At 53.6% G+C, this 15,566-nt stretch overlaps 1 protein-coding gene across 1 annotated transcript in view; it reads left to right on the forward strand.

Moving 5' to 3' along the window:
- CUNH4orf50 (chromosome unknown C4orf50 homolog) overlaps positions 1–15,566 on the forward strand; it is a 95,820-nt gene that overhangs the window by 73,259 nt on the left and 6,995 nt on the right. Inside the window, exon 13 of the mRNA XM_021260308.2 lies at positions 10,846–11,044. Within this exon, the coding sequence (XP_021115967.2) occupies positions 10,846–11,044 (199 nt within the window). The remainder of the gene's footprint in view (positions 1–10,845; positions 11,045–15,566) is intronic.

The raw sequence follows: 15,566 nt of genomic DNA on the forward strand, positions 1-15,566 counted from the left end.
ATTGTTTATGTTCTGGGACCTGCCCGAAGGACACACTTGGGGAGCATAAAATAAGCACTGTTTCTGGGGAATTTTGTGAACAGGTTTTATTTTTATTTTCACCGTAATTAGCTCCACCTCAGTTACATTACTGTGTGTATTATGAACATTTATGGTTTATAGAAGACTATAAACGCTGTGTTCCTTAGTATTGCAAGTTCCACACAGTAATATCAGCTGCATATTTGTAGAGGCCTCAGAGGGGCTGTATCCGGGCTCAGGGAGGGTGAGATCAGGCTCCTGTCCTAGTGGGGCTTGGGGCCCACACTCAGGGACACAAACCTGGACCCCAGGGAGGGGTTGGCGTGCAGTTTCCTGGAGGGCTCCTGGGAGGAGGAGGCTGCACCCCAAAGAGCTACGAAGGCTGGCGTGGCGGGGGGAGGCAGAGGGTGGAGGAGCTGAGTGCGGGCAGCAGGGAGGAGCAGTGGGTGGCAACGCCTGAAGAGGGCCCAGTGAGAGGACCCTGCCCTCGAGGAGCAGGGTCCGCTCGGTGACCTGGCACCCAGGTGGCATCAGAGCCACTGCTCCGGGATCTGCTTGCCAGTCCCTGGTCACCCAGCTGCCTTCTGACAACTGGCACTGTGGTGGGGACTGGCACAGCCTGCAGGGCAGCTGGGCCACCGAGCCAGGCCTGGGTGCCTCTCACCCTGTGTGGCTGCTCCCAAGATTTGCCGAATGTGACCGTCACCTGACTCCTTCTGGGAAGACCCTGGGGAGCAGGAACCCCTGCAGCCCCCCAGTCACTGAGTTCACAGACCGTTTACTGGGTGGATGGACACACCTGAGTGGGTGAGGTGAGTAAAGCGGATGAGGGACAGGGCCCCTCAGGGGCCCGAGCCGGAGTCCTGGGGGTGGGAGACAGGGGGTCAGGAGGTCAGGGGTGGGCAGGAGGTGGCCTTGGTGTTGGTAAACTGGCTTTGTCCAGTTTCTTAGCTCTCCGTCTGGCTCAGAGAGGCCATCTTACAGGCTGGGGTACAGGTGGTCTACTGGGTCCTCCTACTCTACAAGGATCTGAGGTCACCATTGTAAAGTGCGATTCGGGAGCATTCGCCGTAGCTGCAGTGCAGGGCACCATCAGACTATCTAATTTTGGAGCATTTGCACTGTCCTGAAAATAACCTCGGTCCTTTGGGGCTGGGGATTTAGCTCAGTGGTTTCGCCGCCTGCTGTGCAAGTGCAAGGACCCGAGTTCGATCCCCGGTACCAAAAAAAAAAAAGAAGAACCTCGGTCCCCTTTAACCAGTGCCTCTCCGTTTCTGAAGCTGCTGATCTGCTCCCATCTGCATGACTTTGCCTCTTCTGGGGGATTCACATAAATAGAATCACACAGTGTATGGTCTTCTTGTCTGGCTTCGTTCACTTAGCATGGTGTTTTCATGTTGTAGCAGCTAAAGCATGCCATCCCTTTTCATGGGTGCATAATATTCCACCGTGTGGACAGACCACAGTTCTGTCACCCATTCTCCAGTTGGCAAACATTTGGGTTGTTTCCATTTTCTGTCAATTAGGCATATTTAAGTTACCAAGTTAATACATGTGTTCATTATAAAAATCTAAATCTTAAAGAAAGACACATAGAGTAAAATAAACTTTTCCTCAGCTCCACGATCATCCCAGCGATGATCACCATGCTTCCTTCACCATGGCTCTGCCTTCTCCGGGGCCAGTGTGCTCCTCCGGGACCCCCTTATGTACAGCCACCTCCCTGTGCCCCTTCTTTACACACGGTCCCAGCCGTCCCTGTGGTCTCCAAATTCCTCTCTGTTGCTGGGTGTTTCCCCGGGCCGCGCCCGCCCTGGCCCCAATCCCCTCTAAGCTCCTGTAACTGTAGCTCCTCCCTGGTACCTGGTGCTGCCCCAGCCCTGTCCTCACCCTGCACCCTGGTGTCAGCATCTGTCTCCCTGACCACACGGCAGGGCCAGGAGCCCACCTGATCACCTCTGTGACTGAAGTCCCCACTCGGAAGCACCTCACAAAGCTGGGCTTCCAGACTCCATGAGTCTTCTAGTGGTCCTGTGTTGAACAATAAGCCGGGCGTGGTGGCACATGGCTATAACCCAGGACTCCGAGAGGCTGAGGCAAAAGGATCACAAGTTCCAGCCCAGCCTGGGCAACTTCGTGAGTCCGTGTCTGAAAATTTAAAAATAAAAACAGTTAGAAGAGTTGGGGATGTAGCTCAGTGCAAAGGCACAGGGCTCAATCCCCGGTACAGGAAAGACAATGCCAAGGGCCAGGCCCTGTGCTTGGCTCCAAGTTAGCATCAGTCAGTGACCTGAGTGGTCCTCACTGTTGCCATGGTTTCCAGGCTTGGGGCCCTGGGGTCCCCGCTCTGCACTGTCCAGCTGCCATCTGTGGGTGAATGCCCAGTCTGTCTGCACATCAGGTTCCCACCCAGAAGCTGGGGTCACATGGCTCCCCGGCAGTGGGCCGGAGACTAATGAAACCCACGTGCAGAATGAAGGACGGCGGCAGCAGGCTGTGCAGGAGACCAGCTCGGCCTCGGGCTCCCACAGCAGGAAGAGCGCGCATCCGCTTGCAGCTGCGGGCTCCCAGGGAGATAATGTGTGGAAAGTGGTTTGTAAGTGCTCAAGTGCTATAAAACCGTTTAGGATGATTATTACTAATTAAAATTTAGAGCTGCGTGGTGTGTGGTGCTGAGCTCCCCTCCCCTCCAGGGGTCTTAGAGACAGAGTGAGAAATCATAAGCCTTGACGAGCCATGAGCTGTGGCACCCGAAAGGTGGCGGCGGCGCGGCCCCTCTGCCCTTCCCTCAGTCTTCCACCAGCACAGGACGGGCAGCTGCCCCGTGCCTGGCGCCACCGTGGACGTTGGGACTGGGGGCAGGGAGACAGCCCGGCTCCTGCCCTTGGATTGCTGTGGTCCTGGGTGAGACATTGGGTGGGCCATAGTGAGGAAGACAGGTTCCCTCCGCTCTGTGTGGTTGCTATCTAGATGCACCCAAGCCTCCTGCACTCACAGGCCGGGCTTTGGGAGGGGATGGACCACGAGCTCATAGCAACTGCTGTAGGGGGCGGAGCCTGGTGGGAGGAGGTGTGGTCACTGGGTGTGGTCTGGACGGGCTCCTCCCCTCCCAGCCCCTCCGTTCTCTCTGCTTCCTGTGTCCCACGCCCTGAACAGCTCTCCTCCGCCAGGCCCCTGTGCCGTGCTGCCCTTCCTTGGAGCCGGCCGACTGAAACGGGACCCCAAATCAACCTCTCCTTCAGCTGTGGGTGTCAGGTATTAGGAAAGTGACTAAGCCAGCCTCCTCTGCGGACTGGCCCGCCGCAGGTCGTGCCTGGCCTCTTTTGTGGTTCAGTCCACCCCCAGCCCCCTTGGAGCCAGGGACAGTGCCTCATGTCCCTGCATGTCCCCAACGCCTGACCCAGGTGCCTAGGAGGAGGACCAGTGAGTGCCAGATTGGACGAGGAGTGACAGCCAACTTGGGACAGGGGTTTGGGATGGGGCGGCATGTGTTACCCACCCACAGGGGAGTCTGTTTAGGGCTTTGGAGGAAACCTGAGATCTGCATCCTTTCCCACAGTTTTCCTGAAAGACACAGCTCCCGAGGCTGAGGAGATACTGTAGCTGGGCTCTCATGGTCCCCACTGCAGCAGGCCTGATGCTGCAGGGCCAGCACTCCCTCCATGCCTGCTGACACTCTGCACTCTGAGCCTTCTCCCCAATGTTCCCACTTCCCTGAAGCATCAGCCCTGGTGTCTGTGTCTGCCGATGGTGGTGCCCACTCAGCTGTGGATGGAGAAGGGACAGAGGCGTGGACAATGCAGAGCATGAGGCAGAGCTCGACCTGGCTCCCAGCTGCTGGCCCCACCTGCAAGGATCTGGTGCCCAGAGAAGGAGTGTGGACCTCGCCTTGCAGACACCAGTGGGGCGGGGGGTGGGGGTGGAAGAGGGATGTGAAAAGCGCTGCCCTCCTAAAGAAAGTGCAGGCTGAGAGCTGGCACCGGGAGGTGGGGAGAACGGGCAGTGGAGCAGCCCTGTAGGCTCAGCAAGAGGAGGCCCAGCTCCCCCATCGGACAGGAAGGGCACTGCCGAGCTCCCTATGGGAAGCTACACCACCAAGCGACCACAGCCCAGCTCTGCCCCAGCACACCAGCTCCTGGCCACAGGGCGATGATGGTGACCCAGGGAAAGCTCAGGCGTGGAGGTACAGGGGCTTGGCCCAGCTCAGGTCTCAGCGCTGCTGCAGTGGACCAGGTCAGCAATCGCCAATATGGACAAAGCTGCTTACCTCTGCTCCTCTCTCATAGTACTTGTGATGGAAAAACAAAGGCAATATTGGTTCCATCCTGCATCATCCAGGCTGAAATGATATTCACAACAAACACGTCACAAGTGCTTATGATGCTCCAGGCCCTGCTGCGAGTGCTTTGCACTCATCAACTGGCTTTGCCATCACAACTGGCTCCAATGGAGGTGTTGCCACACTGTCTTCATTGACGTGGAAACAGAGAGGCTGACTCACTTGCCCAAGGTTATTCAGCCGGGGAGTGGCAGAGGTGGGACTTGAACATGGCAGAGCAGAGCTCCTCACTGCGATGCAGCAGTAGTAAGAATACGGCTTCTTCCTACTTCAGAGTGGACTCCTGGAAAGCACCGTCCATGGTGTTCCTCGCTGAGGCTCAGTGAGAACACATTTCCGTCCCTGCCCCTTCCCTTTGGTGACGTTTCACCCAGCATGGTCCTTTCAGCGCCCTGTGGAAGCAGGTGTGGGGTTTGCTGACCTCGGTTGCTGAGACACCCGCTTGGGTCAGGGTGGGTGCCCTGGCTGTGGCCCCCTCCGCCTTAGTCCCTGCACCCACAGAGTGAGCAGAGGAGGCGCTGTGTCACCGGGGCCCTGATACCTCCCCCAAGCTGGCCATCCAGACTTCTAGAACCTTCCCAAGCTATGGAACCCATGGAAACCGGGCGCAGGCTCTGTCTCCTCTGAATGGAAACAACCTTGCGTCAGCACAGCACTTTTGGCTCCAGAAATGGCACGGCAGCGGGGCCGGGAAAGGAACACTGAGACCCAGCAGCAGCCCACTCAGTGTGTCTTCCTTGGAGAGAGAGCTGCGTCTGTCCAGAGAGCCGGCAAGGCCTCTTTGAGAAGCACCGAGCCCTCCGCACCCAGAGGGTCTCAGTTTCCCCACCTGTGCAGAAGGGCAGGTGACCGAGGGCTGGGAGTCAGCCCTGGACACACACCCGCATCCCCCGGGTGTGTAGAAGACAGCAGTGCCCAGTCCCTGCCCTGACTTCACGTATGTCCTGAGGGCCAGGGGCTGCCACCCTGAACAGCCTGCGTGGCTGGGCTGCAAGGCTCAGGCAGGTGACCTCCGAGGCGGGAACCCACCCAGCCCCCAGAAAGTGCTGGGAGCCACATGCAGAGAAGAAATGAAATGCAGCAGGCCTGGGAGCAGCTGTCAGATTCTTAGTGTGCCTTTGGGACGAGGAGGCAGGGAAAAGTTGATTTATAAGCCCAGCTGAGGCGCGATTTGCTCTCTTCCCTCTTAAAGCTTCTTTGTGAAAACATAATTCAATCCTGGAGCCCTGCAGTCCCGCCCACTGTGCAATGGCAGAGGTGGCCCTGCACAGGGCCTCTCCTCCCACCTCTGGGGTCCTCTTCCTGACATCAGACTGACATACTTTCTCTTCCCAGGGCAGCCCTTCCCTCCTTACCTGGCCCCGGGTGCCCTGGAGTGGCTGCTTTTCGCTGTCCTCTGCATGGTGGCTCTCTGATGGATGACCCTCTGTGTCCATCGCACTCTGCACTGATTGGGCTGCCCAGTCCCTCCCCAACCAGGCCTCTGCTAGCCTTTGATGATTTATGGGAGTCCAAGGCGAGGTGACTCCCCAAGACCCGTGCAAATTAAGGCCCGGGTGGGTGCAGCTGAAACACTGGAGGGCTGGATAATTACAAGCCTTCTGGGGCCAGGGCTAGGCGTGGGTCTCCAGGACACCAGAATGAAATGCACCATGGCTTCTGGTGCAAACAGGGTTGGAGCCCTCGGAGGCTCCTGCACTGGGGGCTCAAGGCCGTTACTCTTTTTTGAAGGATCACTTACATTTCCCAGTTGCACTTGCCGCATGCTGCAGTTCACAAACACATTTTATTGTAAATGGTAAGAACACTGAGCTTTGTCAACCCCAGGCTCGCTGTGCAGGGCTGAGTAAAGCAGGCCACTTCTCTGCAGCTCTTAGGACTGGATCTCATCCCACTTTTTCTTGTGGCTGAAAATCTCTGGGACAGCCTGGGCCAAATCTCAGAGCCTGGGCTGTGGACCAAGGCAGATCTGTTTTCCTCCTGTAGAACATAAACCTGGGATAAAGACGTAGTCATTGTAGGACTAGAGGACTACCTGGAAGAGATGCGGAGGCACTGGTAGGCTAGGCAGGGTGTGGGTGGCCGGGAATGCTGGGGCTGCTTCTGCTAGGCCAGGGGTCAGGCTGGTTGCCATCTCCTAGGAAAGCTTGGCCTGGCCTCACACCTGCTCGCCTGCGCAGTGGATGCTTTGGAGCCATATACCCAGCTCCTGAGGCTGCTTCTCCCCTCAGCTTGCAGCTGGGAGCTCACTGTCCTGGGCCCACCTCAAGCACTGGCTTCTGTCCTCCAGGCAGAAAATCTTGGAGGCCTCTGCATTCAGGATCCCGGGCTGCAGGAGACCTCAGTACCCACCTGGATGTCGCTCCTCTGTCTTCTCTGCCTCACCTGCCGACTCCCTCACTCCTGTGCCCATCAGCACCACATCCTGGTCTCAGGCTCTGAATTTGGGGAAGCCCACGCCAAGAGCACCCGGTGGAAACCACTTGGTTCTAGGTACCATGAATTCCCAGCAGATGGGCAGTGTGGCCCAGAGTTCACAGGTTGGCTCCTCGATCGTGCCGGGCCCTGGACTCCACCTCCATGCAGGACAGCACAGGGAGCCAAGCAGCAGCTGCTGAGCTGTGGGAACTGGAACACCTCGCTCTGAAGCACCACCTGTTTACGCCTCACTCATCAAGGGGCCCAGTGCCTGACCTCGGCTGTCGGGCGGCTCTGAGGTGCCCTCCATTCTTCAGATTCTCTGTCTTCTGCTTGTGGCTCTGCTGGTTATGGCCTCATGGTACAGGCACAGCAATTGCCTCGGCTTCAGGCTTCATGTGTGTGTCAAGAGCAGAGGAGGTCAGTCTTTCCTCGATGGCTCCAAAAGGCATGATTTTGTATCTCATTGGCCAGATCTGCCCAGAAGTCTGGCCACTTCTACCTGACAGCCAATAGCCACCTTTCCAACCTGTAGCATAGGAGGCAGTGAGGGAGAAAGAGATTGGAAATAGTGGTGGCTTGGCCAACAAACTGTGTCTTTCCCTAGTAGCATGAGCAGACACGATGGTGTAAGGAAAAAGCTGTCTGGCAATGATAGGAACTGGAAATGATTGCACCTTTGAGTGGATGGCAGGATGGGAAAAATGATGTCAACAGGTAAGAGGGAGGAGGACCTAAAGGGGCCATTTAAATTTTTTTGATACTAGGTGTTTATAGTACATAATGTTTATCCTCGTCTTAGGGAGGAGGTACATATACTTAACACATTTGAACTTTTTATTTCCCTTCTGTTCCCCTTCCTGCAACTCTAGATCCCTTTCCCATTTGCAAAAAGATCTATCTCCATCTCTCCTATTATCTAGCTTTTATTTAAAAAAATTATTTATACTTTTAGATTATTCATATAAGAGAAGTTATGTGATATTTAAGCTTGTGCATCTGATTTATTTCACTTAACATTATGGTCTCAAGGTGCATCCATTTTCCCACAAATGACTCCAGTTTATCTTTCTTTATGGCAGAGTGGTACTCCATTGTATGTAAATACCACATTTTCTTTATCCATTCACCTGCTGATGGACATACAGGCTGCTTCCAAGATTTAACTGTTATGAATTGTGCTGCCATAAACATGCTGCATGGATCACTGTAATATGATGTCTTTCTCTTTTGGGAAGATACCTAGAAGGGGAATAGCTGTGATGAATGCAATTTCTAGTTTCAGTTTTTTGAGGACTCTCCAGACTGCTCTCCATGGTGGTTGTACTAGTTTACATTCCCAGCAACAAGGTAGAAGGGGTCCTTTTCTCCTATTCTTAAGCCAGGTGGTGGAAGGGGATTTTTCAGGACTGGATCTTCTGGACAGCCAGCTGGGAAGGGACTTGGCCTGGGAGGAGACCAGAGGCATTTGGAGACCCGAGGGTGCTATTTCCCAGTGACTCCATGCTCTGCTGTGTGGATCAAGGTGGGGCTGGGGGTGTAGCTCAGGGGTGGAATCTTGCCTAGCACGTGCGAGGTCCTGGGTTTGATTCTCAGCACTACAAATGAAACAAAGCAAAACATAAAAGGACAACCAATAGGAGTGGATGGGGAAGTAGTGGGGTGGACAGTTGAGGCTGAAGCTCCTGAGGAAGGAACACGGGAGAGTTGGTCCTGGTGCAGAAATGGATTGAGATGCCACCTGGATGTGGCTCTTTTTAGTTGATGGGAGTGGTTTTATTTGCATTTTTGTGTGCATTAGCAAATTCTAGGCTGCATTAACTTACTGACTCAGCCATGTAAGACAAGCCCAAGTGAGACAGAGTACAAATAACTTTAACACTAGGGAGGGCAGATGAAGGGGAGGTAGAAAGAGTAAAAATGTGTTTTGTTGTGGACATGGGTGAATGTGATTGCTACATGCTGCAAAGATACACTGATTAAAAATTTTTTAAAAAATACCAGGAACTAGGACATGAGACTCTCTAGATATTTCTGGGTTTTTTTTTTTTTTTTTTTTTTTTGGTACCAGGGATTGAACTTGGGACCTTGTGCTTGTGAGACAGGCAGTGGAACCACTGAGCTAAACCCCTGGCCCCTCTCTAGTTATTTCTAACAAGGGAAAAAGGAGAAGTACCAATGTACACGTTCGTCCCACTAGATTTGCTGGCTTTGTAAGCAAAGCCATAGTTTACTCAACTAGCTATCAAGAAATTCAAATTATGCAAATTAATTTTAGGTGATGTGTGTTGATTTTCAGAGAAAAATAGAAAATAGAGAAAAGCAATTAAGAAGAAAACATCAAAATCCATATGAACAAAATCACCTTTGGCACATGTCCTGAAAGGGTAAATTTCCTTCCAGTATTTATGATCACAATCAATATGAAATTCCTATGCTGCATTTGAATCTAGCCTCCTCTTGTGGGCATTTCTTCCATGCTAACATTGTCTTCCTAAACTTCACTTTTTTTTTTTTTTTTTGGCGGTACCCAGGATCGAACTCAGGACCTTGCGCTTGCCAGACAGGCCGCACCACTGAGCTAAATCCCCGGCCCATAAACTTCGCTTTTCATAACACAAAACTTGATGCCTGTTATTGACTATTTGGGCTGCTTCCTTTTTCTATAATAAATACCATGCTGATTATCACTGTGTATAAATCTTTGTCTTCATAGAAGGCCATTTCTGGGAGATTTGAATCTCAGGAATGAAATTATTTCCTTAAAGGGAAGAAACATTTTCAAAGCCATTGATACCTATTGCTGGCTCGGAAATTGAACTTGTGATGAAGATTGAATTAAAAGCAGACAAGACTGTACAGCAAGGCCCTGTTGCTTCCCCACTCCTTCCTCGGGCAGCCTGCTGGACAATTTATTGCTGTATTTCCACACAGGATCAATACGCCCAGGAGCCCCAGTGTAATGAGATTCAGAGGCCCTGACTACTGAACAAATCCATCAATTAGAGCAGAATGTTAAGAACAGGAAAGTGGAAATGGCCTCGATGAGTCTCAGTCCCGAAACACAGATTAGTGAGTTGAGAAAAGAGCATTTTATCTTGAGGTTTTCAGCACATAGGATGCAGAAGCGCACACTCACTTCCCACACCTACTGCTCTTGCTCACAGTCAGGCCCAGAACAGGGGCTGCCATCTGCCCCAGTCCAGGGATCTGCGCAAGCCCCAGGGGTGGGCCAGGTCGGAATGCGCTGCAGCCTTCTGTATCTGACCTGGACAGAGCAAGCGGAGGCCTCATCTGGCCCGTGTCACCCCGGGGTCAGGGTGACAGCCCTTTGCCCAGCGCCCTCAGACTGCCCAATCCTGGGCTCCCTCAGCTGTCCACCGTGCATCACTTGTCCCTAAGAGAAGCCCTAGACCATGCTTTCCCTCCCTCCTTTCACCTCCAGTGTGCCCGGTGCTTGCTGGGAGGCCATGCCGGGCTTCCTCCTCCTCCGTGGAACATGAGTGGTGAACTCTTCCCTCTAGGGTGCTGGCTCTGTGTCTGGGACGTTTCCATAGCTGCTTACAACCCACTCCCAGGTAGCTGTAAGGACACGGACACACTTTGCCGTCAGGCTTCTTACATGAGGACATAGTTCCTTGAAGATAATTTGGAGACACTGCTAAAAATGCTTTTGACACTGATCCCAGCTGGGTTTCTTCCTAATGTTGTATCACAGCTATGTAGTTTGCTCTTTCCAGTTCCTTCCTATCACTTTGCAGAATTGGGGTTCTTCTCTCCTCTCATTCATGCCTGTATTCATTCATTCTCTTACGTTCATACTCCTCTAACCCCCACCCCCATGCACACAGGTGCTGGAGACAGCTCCTCCTGGCTTTCGAGACCCACATGTGTGCATTTATTACCAGCTCCTCCGTGACCTCATTGTCCGTGGCTTGAAATCAGCGATGGCGGGAGTGTTTACACAGCAGAAATGAACGGATTCCAAAAATCGGGTCTGCATTTGTCTGAGAGTCAGTTCTTAGGCATTTACCAGATTCCACTTTCTCCTCTTCTGTGCCCACCAGGGCCTGAGAGCAGCAGGAACCCCTTCTTGTCCTCGACTTGGTGGTGATCAAGGGGCTCGTGCTGCTCTGGGCAGGAGGAGGCAAAGCTGTCCTTCAGCGAGTGCTCTGTCCATGTGGAGAAGCCACAGGGCAGCCAGGGAATCACCTGGAACCAGCTCCACATGTCGGGAGAGAAGGCTGTCTCTGTCAGCAGACCCAGGTAACTTGTGAAATATTCCTTCCACACACAGTCTAGCAAGTCCCAAGCACTCACACACGGTTTTCCCAGTGGGTAGAGCTGCCCGATGGAGCAGGCTTCCCAGGCGCAGGTGGTAATAAGCTCCCTGTCAGAGAATGGATCCAAGGAGAGTTTGAACAGCCATCTCTCCTAGATGCTGCAGCAGGGCCGGGGATCTGGCTTTGAGAAGGGTCAGACAGCTCAAGTTCACTGAGCGTAGAGCAGGAAGAGCCCCAACGTCCCTGCAGAAACATCTGTTGGAGTAATAGTGACATGGTAAGACCACATTCAAGTTCAAAGGGGAGGCGTCCCCCAGAAAAGGCAGCCCAAGGAGGGAGGCTTCATCTTATTTCTCCCTGAGCCCTCAAATAGGTTCTTGCCCAAGGCTGGTGGCTAAGCTCCTCAGTGAATGCCACCCCGAGTGAGGTGAGTAGAGAAGCCATTGTTTGGAACCCAGAACCCTCTGTGCTTGGCCATGATTAAGCAGGGGCATTACCAGGGGGCCTTTCTTCCTCTGGGATCTATTTTCTATGCTAATTATACAGGATGTATTCTAGATGCCTTCGTAGGAATAACTAGTGCACTAATTAAAACCCCAAGATTCACACCAAACCTGTGTACAGTGTAGTTTGCCTCATAAACACAGGCATCATTGGAAATAGAAAAATCAGTGACCAGATGGGGTAGACTGTGTTGAAGCACATTTTGAAGGCTTTTGTCTGAAAAAAAAAAAAATCCTGACTTTTACATTTGATTCCCTTTCCCTACCACAAACACGCTGAGTCGTTCCTGGGGAACCGGGCTGAACCTGAGCCTCATTCAGTAAGAGTCACACGATGTGAGTGGATTCAGTCCGTCCTGTGTTCTCACGAGCTGGTCCGTGTCCACCAGAGGCTGTGCCCCATGTGTTTCTCTGTGTCTTCCACAAGGACATGGGTCCTGGAGCCCAGCGGGTCTCCTTAAGATCCCAGCGCCACCACGTGCACCAAGGGCCCCTGGCGTCCCTCTGCACCAGGGGTGACACACGCACATCGCAGGGATCGTGAGGATTCCGCTGGTGGCTGTCCCAGGCTGTCGCAGGCTGGGTGTAGTCGCTGTCCTGTGACTCTTTTTTTTTTTTTTGGTACCAGGAACCTTGTGCTCTTGAGGCAGGCAGCGGAACCACTGAGCTAAATCCCTGGCCCCATGACTCTTGGGTAACACACTTCACCTGCTCTTCCTCCTGCTGGAGCACAGGGCTGCTCCTGCATGTTGGGTCCTGGAACAGGCGCCCCTTGGTGCTCAAATAGCCCTCCTTGCCTGGACCCCACAGGCGCCCTCCTTATGGTCCCTGTGCCCTGGTGCCCCCCTGTTCTGGAAGCTGTGAACTCCTGGGAGCCTACACTCCGCCCTGCCACCTGGCCCAAGCCCTGGGCAGTGTCCAGAATGTGCCTGGAGCGGAGCTTTGGTTGATGGACCAAGCTGGACTTCACAGACACTTGAAAAGTGAAGCTATTTCTGGCCCAGGAAGTGTCCCTGGGGAAGCATCAGAGGGAATGGAAGACCATAAGCCCCAAACAGTAAGAAGACAAGGAAGCTGAAGAGAGAAGCCCCTGGCCTGCCGTCCTCACCGGGAGCGCTCGCCACCCACCCCGCCATGCGTGGTGCTCGGTCTGCAGCAAGTCCACGTGGCCAGTGCAGGACTGCACGGGCCTTAATTTCCGGAGAGCAGCTGGCAGTTCTGGCTGCTGCCTGCATGGGGCAGGACCCACCTGCAGCAGGGGCCTGTGAGGAAGCTGTCACAGGGGTCCAGGCACGGGGTGACAGTGGGTGACTGGGGGTGGAGCAGGGACCAGGTTCTTCCAGGTGCTCTTCATCTGCAAGGTGGGTCCGCTCAGCTCTGCTTTGACTGACAGATCGGGGTGGGACAAAGGACAGTGACCCAGCAGTCCCAGTCTGGCTTTCCCATCCCCCGTGCATCCCCAGAGCTGTGTGACCTTGGGCCTGGTGTCAAGGGCAGTCACGTCTGCGCTGCTCTCCTGACGGCCTGTGTTCTGCTGTCGAGGAGCTCCTGTCTTCACAAGGCTCTGGAACTAAGTAGGGCAAGGACTGGTGTCCCCGTTTCTGGCCTCATTTCCTGATACCCCAAGGCCTCTGCCTGCCTGCCTTGCGGCCGCCTCCCTGCCTAGTATCTCTGCCACAGCCTGCTCACTCGTTCCTGCCTGCTCTCTGTGGGCTGCTCTTGCCTCCCCGGACATAGGGATGCCGCCGTGGCTGTATAAACTCGAGCATCTGGGAGGGCTGGTTAAATGCTCCTCTCTGATACCCCACACTGTGGTGCTGAGCTCCCCACCTTCTCCCTGATGTCTCTGCTGGATCTGCTCCCCACAGCAGTTCACTCTGTCCAGCTTTGAAGTTTGTTCACTCGTGCATTTTGCTGGGTTCTACTCTACATGCCCTCTGGCCTTGAGCATGGTGCTTGCCTCAGAGTGGGAACTTGGTGATGGGCAGATAAGCCAGTGAGTGAGTGGGTGCATGCTCAGCTCTCACCACGGGAAAGCCCTTATTGGCCCCAGCTGGAGCCTGGCCCCCTCACCCACACTTCTGAGCTGGGCCCTCATTGCTTTTCATACTTGGGGCTGCAGGGTCTGTTTCCTGTTCTCCAGATGCAGCAGCCTGCTCCCGCCCAATGTTCCCCCGGGACTGTGCACTCTGCCCCTGATGCCTGGGACCCTTGACCCTGTTTCTTTCCATGGTTGAGTCTCTTTGTTATTTGGGCCTCAACTCAAATGTCACCTCTGCAGTGAGACCACTCAGCTGCTTCTAGTGACTTTGCTTTTCTACTCAATCTAGAGCAACCCCTCCCTTAGACCTATCTCTCCGTGCTGAACCCTGGGTGATTTCCTCTGGTCTGTCTTTCAGTTCCCTCAGTCTCTCCATCTGTGTTTAGTCTACTGTCTAACCTGCCCATAAAGGTCTTATGTCAGGAACTCAGTTTTTGGTTTCTACAATACCTGTGTCACAGTTGTGGTCATTCTTATTTTAAAGCCCTTTCTAGAACCTGTAAGCCGTGTAATACCTTCAAAGTGATTTTCTCCTATTTCTTTGCATCTGCTGACCATCTCTCAGGGTGTATCTTTGTAACTGTAGTTTGAAAACAATGTATCTTTACCAGGAATTATCAATGAGTGTACTCCCTGGGCTTTGGAGGGGACCAATGATATTCATTAATTCTGGAGCAGTTGTTGCATTATTTTCCTGGTGAATGCAAGATCAACAAGACTGTATCAGCTTTCCTTGGGATGCAGGCAAGGCATTGATGATGACTTGTGTATGACATCACTCAGATGCTTCTAATGACTTGGTTTTTCTGCCTTGTCCTCAGATTGGGGCATTGCTCAATATGGTGACACTTAGACATCAGGTGCTCAATGGAATCCCAGATCCCTCAGTGAATAATCCCCAGCATATTGCAGGAGTTTAATACTCACTGCTAACAGATTTCTGAGCTCTCTCTCACAGACACTGGGTCCTCAAATCTGGGATTGAGCCTGGGCATCTGAATTCTTCCAGGGTGAAGTGATTCTGACGCACAGTGAAGTGAGAGTACCAGTGGTCCTCTGAGGATGGAAGATTTGAATTGAGTTTATTTTTATCTTGCTGATTCCCTCCCCAAAAAAGCCTGCAGTGCTGTGCACAGAGATAAAAATACATTTGGAAAAGCAGACTGGAAACACCTACACAAACACGCTAAATGAGCAAGATCTGACTTTGTGCCAAGATGGGGCCACACGGGTGGCGCTGGGATGGTGTCCTTGCTGCCGTCCTTGGGACAGGTGCAGCTCAGGCTGTGTGTGCACCGTCACTGTGCCACCCCACAGGCCCCATGCTCCCTGCATCATAGCCCAGCCTGCCCCTACTCTGGGGAGTCCCTGGAACTGCACAGGGACGTTGTGCTCTGAGGGGTTTTCATTTTCCTGAGTTCCCCTCTGTAAGCTGTTGCATCCCCAGATGTGCTTAGGAATCTGCCAGCATACATGCAGGCTCCTCTTGGGAAACTGAGGGCCCAAGACCTGTGCTCTGCCACCACCTCCCTGCTCCCTTCTGGCCTGCACTGCCTCACACCTCCTGGCTTCTGCTCAAGCTGTATTCCCTGCTCAGAAAACCCCACTCATCTCGAAATTTTACATGTATCCCTTTCTCACCTCCCTACCATCCCTCCAGACTCATTAAGGAGCCCTCCCTCTCTGAGCACTGCCCAAGAGCACCCAGTGTCCCCACATCTCCTGCCATGCAGCCCCTCGTGTCTCTGCACGCTGGCTTCTCGAGCTCCCTCCCCCTCTCTGCGGGGCCTCTTGCACTGGCTACCTGGTGGTCTCCCCTGCCCCTGCCTCGGCCCTGCTATCCTCACCTCCACTCGGTCCCCTGCAGTGGTCTCACTCTGCCCTCCCTCTTTATGGCTACAGCTGGTGTGTGCATTCGTCCTGTGATTCCTGCATTACCCACTGTCTCCGCGTGCAAGCCC

This window comes from Heterocephalus glaber, unplaced genomic scaffold, assembly GCF_053883595.1.
Source record: "Heterocephalus glaber isolate CG9 unplaced genomic scaffold, H.glaber_assembly_v1.0 deba00001509, whole genome shotgun sequence".
Lineage (NCBI taxonomy): Eukaryota > Metazoa > Chordata > Mammalia > Rodentia > Bathyergidae > Heterocephalus > Heterocephalus glaber.